Source organism: Solanum pennellii, chromosome 9, assembly GCF_001406875.1.
Source record: "Solanum pennellii chromosome 9, SPENNV200".
NCBI classification, from domain to species: domain Eukaryota; kingdom Viridiplantae; phylum Streptophyta; class Magnoliopsida; order Solanales; family Solanaceae; genus Solanum; species Solanum pennellii.
This window is the reverse complement of record NC_028645.1, coordinates 41,290,138-41,300,395: the sequence shown is the minus strand read 5'-3', so window position 1 is coordinate 41,300,395 and position 10,258 is coordinate 41,290,138. Positions and strand designations below refer to the sequence as shown.

The following is a 10,258-nucleotide window of genomic DNA, read 5'->3' as shown; positions in this document are numbered from 1 at the left end:
GAGTCTAGCCTAGTTTCCTCTGTTGCTTTGGATATATATCTTTTCTATGTTTTGTTTGGAGCTTGGGACTTTTGCACCCAGGCTAAGATACAATCCTCTTGATTTTATTAATTAATGGGCTATTGCCCGATAGAAGCAAAAAAAGAATAAGCATCTAGAAATTATTTTCTTTATTTATGTTTTTAATTAGACACTATGGTATGAATTCGACTCTCCTTACAAGAGTTTTAGTGGTAATGTAAAATGGAGTTGTCAGGAATTATAAATTATTTTTTTAAGAATGCAATTCACTTATGTAATTGTAATACTTTTAAAGAAAAAATATTAATATGTATTTAAGTTGAACAAGTTATGTCAAGTAAAAGGGAACAATATAAGTATTTTTTGTTACCTGTTGATACGCAAAACGTAGTCATGTTAAATTAATTTAATCTAAGTAATTAAAATTAAAACTTATATACATTGGACAAGTGTGACTCATATAAGTGTGCATAGAGAGAAGAAATTGGGAGATATATGGTTATGCCCTTCTGTTGAATGATTCCTTAACAAGAGAGAGAATGTTTACACATAGAAAGAAGCAAAAAAGATGTATCAATAAGCCAACCAACCCTCATTATTAAGAATAACCAAAAAGAAAAAAAGTAAAATTCCATAACCAAGAGTGATTTGTTGTTTTGGTAATTGCCTCACTGCATGCATATATAATACAAGTTTAAACATATATTTAGTCATGTCCGATCCAGTGAAAGAAATTGTTCCTCAATCATCAGCGAAAGATCAACATGATTATTCTTCTTCATCATCCACCGATGGCGATGACTTTCGACAACCCACAAATGACAAGTCTCACCTCTTTGGCCGCCAGAAACCTGTCCATGCAGCTCTAGGCGGTGGCAAACGTACGAAAATCTCGATCTTGTTTGACTCTTCATATATAAAATCTTTCTACATCATCTTTAAATTATTTATTTTTACCCTTAGTTAGCGGGATAGCGTATTTTAAACAACAACTATAATATATGTATATATATATATACATATGCTAGTTGGTCATGTGTATTGAGGATTAGTTTTTTTGTCAGCTGCTGATATTTTGCTGTGGAGGAACAAGCAGATTTCAGCTGGGATGCTTGCTGCTGCTACTGTCATTTGGCTTCTATTTGAATGGATTGGTTATCATTTGCTCACTTTCATTTGTCATTCCCTCATACTTACATTGGCCATCTTGTTCTTTTGGTCTAATATCTCCCACTTCGTCAACAAGTGAGTTTTGGACTTGAAACTTGCAGTATAATTATGCTTCAACTATATTCATTTGTACTTTTGACATATATCCATCAATGTCAGGAATCCTATGGAATTTCCAGAAATTATATTGCCGGAGAAGTTGTGGACACAAGTTGCTTTACTTTTGAGGGACAGATTCAACTGGGCATTTGCTCTTTTCTGGGAAGTTGCTTCTGGAAAAGATTTGAAGAAGTTTCTCTATGTATATACCGGCCTTTCTCCCACGTTATATCTCTCTTATTTTTATAATAATAATTTCATGTTAATTATGTCAATATGCAGACTATTTTAGCTTTGTGGATTGTATCGATTGTTGGCAGCTGGTTCGATTTTCTCACCATTGTTTACATCTGTAAGTTCTATTCTTTCCATATATACCTCCCTTATTTTCTAGGTGAATATTTTAAAACTGTAACTCTCGTGGAAATGCAATAGACACTCATGGATCTCTAGTTGGACCAACAAACTCCTTTTTCTTGATTAGTACATCCAGTGATCAGAGACGGAGCTAGGTGGGGGTTTTTGTTAGAATCGAAAATAATTTGGTATAAAGCAGAAACTAGGAAAGCAAACCTCGAAAGACCATGAGTAATAAGACAAACGAGAAATATACCAAAACACACAAAGATTTAATGTGGTAAGGTCAATCGACCTACGTCCACAAAGAAGATCAACTATCCACTATAAATATAGGAATACAAATTATAGAGAGAAACAATTTTAACCAACTCACTTGGAATACAAGGAGGTACATAAAATTGGACCCAGAACCGCAACTCTAAAAACCCTAGGGCTATATTGTAAATGCTGATTAAATTAGAAGGAACAAGCCTATATTGATAGAGTCATATAACCTTTACTACAAGAAAAGGACTACTCAAAATATTAATAGTTTTTTCTAAGAGGAAAAGCTATTTATTCTAAGAAATCAGGGAAAATAAACCACGACAGTTCGTTGGTTCGGATGAACCCAGTAGCTTCTCCGTAGACCTTATATGTGTACTAAAAAGTAAGTAATAATTTGTGAAGAGATAACAAAACTTATTGAAAACTCAATGGTAAGGAAGGGGAAGGAAATTTAGAACTACCAACCTCCTACTACTGGCTTCGCCTCTCCAGTCATGACAGAATAACAGATTTTCATTGTTTAAATGAGGAAGAGATTAGGAAATTTAAGATAAATTCTTGTCACTAGTTATTCACTATAATAACTAACTAGGAATATTATTTTTTGGACAGTATTTGTTATGATGTTGACAATACCATGTTTCTATGAGAAACATGAAGATCAAGTAGATACCTATGCACAGAAGGCCAAAAAAGAACTCAAGAGACAGTACAGTCATTTGGATGAGAAGGTTCTTCAGAAACTACCAAAAGTTCCTTTCGTTAAAGACAGTAAGCTGCAGTGATGGCAATCTATTTCCAGGCGGTTACCGGCATCACAGTAGGAGTCTCCTAATTTTTTCATTTTACAAGCAATACTACCCAAAGAATTCTTACGCTTCAGGATGTTTATAGAAAAGAGTTTGTATGATTCTCCGCAATTCTAAGTGCATTCCTCCGTCAATCCCTATCTATTATTTCCGTTGTTGTTGGTTATTAGTTATACATAGGAGTGAATCTATACATTACGAAGTCACTTTCACTATTTGAATCAGAATTAAAGATGATATACAAGCAATTATGAGATTTTTATGTCACTATTTGTTTAGGATATAGTACTTCATTTGTTACCTTTTATTACCGCAGAGTAAGATTCACAAGTCAGAAAGATTGCTCCAAAGTAAACTTTAGTTCACTAGAAAACAAAGTTAATGTCACAAACTAAATGCGCTTGTAGGTTGTAACACCTCGTGCTTTTAAAAAGGTCAAAGTGAGCAAACATTAAAGTCCACAATCCTAAAGCAGGCTGCGGACCCTTTACGAGATCCTAAACGGTTCGTTTAGGGCCCTACTGGCCGTTTAAGTCAAATAGATTGGCCGTCCAGGGTTTCTCTCTAAAGATAAGGAGAAGAAGTTAGGGTTTGTTTTCAAGATCTTCAATTCACCATAGTTTTTGGGTGCTTGATCACTAAGGAATGTTGGTATTCTCCAATATTGTCCTACGTTGGGCTCTCCAAATCATACAATTTTACAAGTTCAATTTCCAATTCAAAGTTTGGTTTTATTCAATCTTCATGGTTTTTTTTTAATTCTGGTTCAATTAGTTATTTTCTATCTTTTACTGGATGAATTGAAGTAATTACATGTGTCTAAGTTAATTCATATGAACCCATACATGATCTTTTTTTTTTACAATGAACACATGATGAAACTTATGAAAATAAAATTATGAAGCTCTATGTATGCTTTTATGAAATTGATGTAAATTATTTGAGGATGCTTTTTCATTAAAGTGTCAATGAGATTGTGAAAGATTTTCTCACATGTACTATGATCATGATTGTGAAATGTTATCTCATATAAGGATTCATAAGGTCGAAATGTTTTCTTACCTAAGATGAATCAAGATTCAAGGAGCTATTATAAATGACTTTAGCTTGGATTGGTAGCTTAATTGTTCCCTTCCATGGATGTTGAAATGAATATGATTAATGACTATTCTGTAGAATTTACATAGAACCGAGAGGGTATTGTGATGGTGGCTCTCTCGTTTGTAGAGGTTGGTGTTGTAGTAGCAATGTTTTTTTCCCTAACTATGTGCATCATAGGATGTCTTAGCTAGTTACATAAACTAGATCCACATAAACTAGAAGTTTATGATCCTTACCTTGGAAAGTAGAACATCTCTTTTCGATGTGGGATAGACATTAGCTAGTTTTCATATTTTAGCTCACATGGTCTTTGTCGCTTGATGATAAAAAATTCCTCATTAATGAACTAGGTTAATTTTAACGTATCTCACAAAGTGTTTTAAATATGTTAAGATTGCATTGACCTTGATTACAACTTGTGTTTTCTAACAAAGTATTTTATGCTTTAGCTTGGTCATTGCATGTAATGTCCTTTTAGAATAATTTCATATCGTTTATACATTCATATGATACTTACTACGTTATATGTACTAACGTGAACAATTATTCCTACAGTGTTTCAGTAATCTAGAGTCTGATGGTTCTACCTCGCATACTCGTAGCTAGTTTATCTCTCTTGTCATTTTAATATTGGTGAGTCCTTGTTTTTCGAGGACAAATACACTTATACAATATTTATTTATTTCAGTTTAATACATGAGATGTAGTGTATGGGTTACGTCTCAATCATTTCTTTTCATATATAAGATGGCTTGTCGAGACTATGGTAGACATCTACTTTGTCAAACTCTATTATGATATAATAATGCTTCTTTTGAACTCACTATTAAAAAAATAATGAATACCGACCTACAAATACCGACTTTCAGAGGTTAGTATTCCTGAAATACCGACCAAGTACCGACTTTCCAGGTTAGGTCAGAATAAGCTTGATCACTACTCAATACTGACCTCTAGAGGTCAATATTTATTGGCCTCTAGAGGTCTGTTTTAATTTTAAGTAGAAAAACTCATTATTTTATTTTTCGACTTCTTGAGGTAACTTTTATATATTTATTTTTATTAATTTTTTTATTTCTGTCTTCTAGATTCATAATATTTGTGGCTCATATTTTAAAATACCGGCATCCGTAGTTTCGTATTTGTTAATTTGATAATTTTTAATGTTTCCGACCTCTGGAAGTCGGTATATTTTAATTTTAATTTTACTGAATTTTTAAATTCTGACCTCTGGAGGTCGGTATTATTTATTTTTGATATTCCGACCTCTGAAGGTGGGTATTGTTTATTTTTGTTATTCCGATCTCTAGAGGTCAATTTTTTTTCTCGAGATTCTGACTTTGAGAGGTCGGTATTTTTATTTTTTAATTTTGAGATTCTGACCTCCGGAGGGTTTGGTATTTTTATTTTTATTTTTGAGATTCTGACCTCCAGAGGTCAGTTTTTTGCTACAAAATCTGGTAGCAAATTGTTATAATTTTGGTAGCCCACATGCATATTTGTACCAAAACAACCCAAAGAGTTGTCAACCCAATAATTTCAACATTTACATTAAACTACTTCAAAATAAACTAAAATACAATCTAACAAAGCTTACACCCTCTTGCTGCAAGTTTAGTTACCGACCTGCATATTCATAGAAAAACAACACAAAAAGCTGCCAACACAATATTTCAATATATACATTAAACTACTTCAAAATAAACTAGCATACGATCAAACAATTCCAAAAATATAGAAGTCTAAAATGTTAAAGAGATACAACTACTCCTCATCAGCCTCACTCTCCTTATCAGACTTATCATTCTCATTACCCTCACTCTCCTTATTAGACTTATCATTCCATCACTGCTGGCCGGACATGGAGGAATAATTTTTTCTGACTCAATAAGAAAAGTAAGTTAGGCCTAAAGCGCTGCATACCTCTTGTTATCTGCCTCCTTTACTAACGCAATCTCCTCCTCTCTCGTCTTCTCTCTTTCTTCTCTCTTCTTCTCTCTGTCGACTACGACAACAAGATAGACATTGAGATAATATATATTCTTGTGTGTATAGTCATTTGCGAGATGAACATATACACAAAATGCGCATCTAAATTAGGCATCGCACGATGCTCTACTAACAAGGCCAAGATAAAAAAACTAGTTACAATCCTTAAATATAGTAGGAATATCGTAGAAATTTGCTGAAGCTCTTCACAATCTTCTGAACTTACATCTTTTGGATCAAAGGATGGATGATCTGAAAGTGATAAACCTTGTTTAATGCGACCTAGTCCCTTTGAATACAGAACCTGCTTCGTAGTTACTCGCAGCCTAATAAACTTACATTCTTCAAGGAATCTTTGAGATTTTCCACTTTCCACTACTCTAAGCATTTTCCTAAAACAACTGCATCCAGTATCGACATGTTTGCATTTCTAAAACCATGAGGGGTAGTAGGATGACCTGAATCTCCAATCAACACCACATTGTCCCAAAAAATCTTCTCCAGAGGATACAATCGTATATCACATTTAAGAAAGGCCCCTTAATTTCCTTAATTGCCCTAACCAATTCAGTAACCCAAGTCTTGTCAGTTTCTTCATGCATCTTTTGAACCACGTTTTCACTAATTTTCATTGTCACAGAATTCCCCCGATTTCATAACAAACTATTGGCTTTGATAATTACTATATTCAATGTGAACAAACAATAATCCCGCCGATACTAAGTTCCCATGTCTTCTCCTCTAGGTAACACTAGAAAGGTCACTGCTAAAATCTGCCAAAAAGAGACGGACAAAAGAGACGCAGTCTATTGCTTTTTTTGGCCAGAAGAGACAGACATGCGACACAATTACGTTTGTCATTTTTTAGCTTGACGCTTTTCCAAACGCGACGGACAGCGTCGCTATTAAGCAATGGACTGCGTCGCATTTTGATTATTTCTTTTTAAAAAAAGTGACGGACTCCGTTAATATGTTTTAATTTTCATTTTTTTGAATTTCCAGAATGCGACGCGGTCCGTCGCTTTTATTAAAATTTGATTTATCAAAATCCCAAAAAAGCGACGGATAATAGGATCCTGTTTGTCGCTTTCCTTGAAATTATATTTTCTACAAATCCAGAAAAGACGGACAAAACCACGATATCCGTCACTTTTCTAGGTTTTAAAAAAAATTCTGAAAAGTGAGGGACAAAACCACACTGTCCGTTGCTTTTTCTGCAATTTTTTTGACAACAGAAAACTGCCAGTTCCTGCCCACCTGTAAAAGTTCAATTCAATCCAATTGATATAAGCTATTCAACCCAATCAAACACATAATTATATATCCAATTTTCACAACATAAAACAAGAAACTTAAAATAAACATTTGGAATTATCTAAATCAAAATATAAAGACTTATAATGTCGTTCAAATTTTGAAGTCTTTCAAGTTTTGGTTCAAAATATATTCAAATTTTAAAAAAAAATCACAAATGTCCACAAATGTAGACTAGCTAGGGAGTGAATCCTACCCAATCATCGTCATCATCAAAACTATTCATGTAGGTGTCATCGGGAGCCGATTTAGTAGGTCTATGAGAGAGGTTCGACACTTTTAATGTTCACACATATTCTTTCTTGTTCAGCTACTCTTTTCTGTTCAAACTCTGCCAGTGACACCATAAGTTTAGCTATTTGATCTGACATAGAAGCAGTCTGAACACCGTAGAAGGCCTCGACTGACTAGACGATCCAATTCCTTCAAAATCTGATTGGAGTCATTTTACATCGTTCCAAGAGCCTTGTCACATCCCGAGAGTACATCCTAGATATTAGGGAACTCTTGGAGTGCGACATGTTGTACTTGACCTCTCTGAGGTATTGTACAAGCCCTATGACATCATTCATTACATAGATGTATTTAAAGTAGTGTAGAATTTAAATTTTTCACACGAATAATCTTAAAACATCTTTCACATTAAAATCATAGGAAAATAAGAAGTCCCAACATATGCCAATCTTAGACGTAAGAATACTTGGGAGATGGACCATACGATACGAATATAGAAATACTTTGTCTATTACAATACATTGAATAAAAGAAGTCTAAAGATAGTTATGTCCTCGAGTCAAGTGAGGACATGCTTCAACTTGCTTGAAAGAATCCTAGTTTCCAAGCTTTGCTTCAAGACGCTTCTCACCTTCCACCTACACCATTAGATATAACAAAATGTATGCAATTAGTACAATGCATTTACTAATTATGGCATAGTGCTTAAAATAATAAGAAATTGTCACATCTGGGAAGTACCCCCTAGACGTAAGTGACATCGTCGTCCTCGCAGATGACTAGGACTAGCCTCTTACCGTTCATCGTTACATTCATAGGTTAAAAGTGTGAACAATTTAAAACTTTTCATGTACATCTACTTCATGAGATTTACTCAGACCTCTTGCTTAAACATAATATATTCATAGCGAGTATACATAGACTCCTCATATAAGAAGATTACATAGTCTTCTACTTTAATGCCACATATAGACAACATACATAATATAGTCTTAAAAGGGATATCTCATATTAAACCATCTAAATGGAATACAACTATATGGGCACAAGCCCTTACACAATGTATAAATGTTACTTAGGGCTTACAATAATATCTTGAAACAAGTAGAATGAAATAATCGTCTTTAGACTATAACAAAGAACCACAGCTAGAGTAATAACGTCATCATCCTCGTATTGGAGGACATAGCCACACTTGGAGAAATGATCCAAGCCTTCCTTCCAAAGTGGTCACGAACCCTTCAACGACCGGAATCTAAAAAGTTGGGGAAAAAGGAAGAAATATAGGGTTAGCACATCACTTGTACTAAGTATGGAATCGTATTCACATATAACATAAAAATCGTAACAAATAGGGACATTTCATTCGAGCATGCTAATTTACATTGAAAATACATTATGCATATCCAAGAACCAATACAATTGAATAAACACATATTCCTTAAGTCAAGACCATGTATAACACAAGACCAACAATCCCAAGTCTAGTCAAGTATAAATGCTTCTCAACATAATTAAGCACATAATCAAGACAACTCTATCATCAAGTTATAATATTAAAAAGCATGCATAAGAGCTCATGACGGTATAACCTAAGCAAAAATATTACTCATAAACCCCCATTAATTCCACTAGTGCAATGACTAAGTGAGACCCCATAACCTCACTCAATCAAGTAAACCCAACAAGAACTATAAGCAATGCCCAACCTTACATAATATATTATTAAGAGTGGACATCATCATACTTTAGCAATAGAGACCAACCACATGTTCATAAGTGAAACCAATATCACATAGTGTCATTAACATGTAAGATCAACATACACATATCATTTACATTTATAAGCATATAAGAACATAAGAACATCCTTCTAAGATTTCCTTCAAGGCTAACTAGTGCAATGTATAGGTAGAGTCCCATACCCCTACCTATACTAAGCCAAACCCCTTAGGTCATCCTAGTTAGAGTTCACTTTATTACTTCGTTTAACCTTTGGAAACATCTTTCCTTAACCCACATACATCACATGAGCTAATGTGAAATCCAGTGTCATAGATACCTACACCGAAAGAAGGTGGACTACTTGCCAAGGTAGTACCAAAAACATGAACATAGTAGCATCTATGTGGATCCACTAGCTAGAATTCCTATGGGGGAAACATAGTTCAAGAACTAGGAGATGTGTTTGGGACCCTCTTTATGCTACATGCATTATAGTATCCAATATCATGAGTACAATAGTGAACCTACCTTCCCTAGGTGGGAAAGGATACTCCTCACTACTAGCTCACTAGGTGCTAAGCTAGAGTCCCTTTTGAAATGCCTTTCTTTAACATTCATAACATAGTTTAGGAATAGCTCCTTGAATAATCATAGTCATTATCGCAATAAGAATTGCATGAGAACACCTTCCATTACAACCCTCATATGTGAGATTAGCATATTAACATCATTATATCATTGTAAGGCACATAGGTTCTTCATAACCTACTTTATATCATTACATCTTAAGCATAATCTCAAAATCACATAATCAAGAAATTTCAATTGCATCATCATACCATACCCACTTAATCTAAATACAAGACATACTTCAATTGAACTTCATCACCAAATACAAGCCATCACTAATTGAAGTAAAAATTTAAGATATCAAGATTTACCCAATCTCCTTCAAGAGTCATCATCATGGTCTTCCCATCAACCAAGTCAATTCAATCCAATGAAAGGAGTAATAACATCAATCAACAGTAATAGAAACAATAATGAAGTCAATTGCATCACTACAACTCGATTGAACACTAGTTCATAAACTAGGGTTAGGGAATTTGGGTTAATTCATGATCTATTCTACAAAATATAGGTTAATTCATCAAGAACCAATGTTATTG

General features: G+C 34.1%; 2 protein-coding genes across 2 annotated transcripts in view; one reads left to right on the top strand and one right to left on the bottom strand.

Annotated features, from left to right (window-relative positions):
- The first annotated feature begins 604 nt into the window (after positions 1-604).
- Positions 605-2,993, top strand: LOC107030151 (reticulon-like protein B5). The gene is made up of 5 exons (XM_015231533.2): positions 605-902; positions 1,086-1,266; positions 1,351-1,492; positions 1,573-1,642; positions 2,530-2,993. Exons 1-5 carry the CDS (start codon positions 734-736, stop codon positions 2,700-2,702), a joined length of 735 nt encoding a protein of 244 aa, XP_015087019.1. The 5' UTR covers positions 605-733; the 3' UTR covers positions 2,703-2,993.
- A 2,417-nt stretch (positions 2,994-5,410) lies between these two features.
- The window catches only part of LOC107030150, a 29,222-nt gene continuing 24,374 nt past the window's right edge, over positions 5,411-10,258 (bottom strand). Inside the window, exons 2-3 of the mRNA XM_015231532.1 lie at positions 5,751-5,832; positions 5,411-5,453 (exon numbers count right to left, since the gene is read on the bottom strand). Of these exons, the coding sequence (XP_015087018.1) occupies positions 5,411-5,453; positions 5,751-5,832 (125 nt within the window). The remainder of the gene's footprint in view (positions 5,454-5,750; positions 5,833-10,258) is intronic.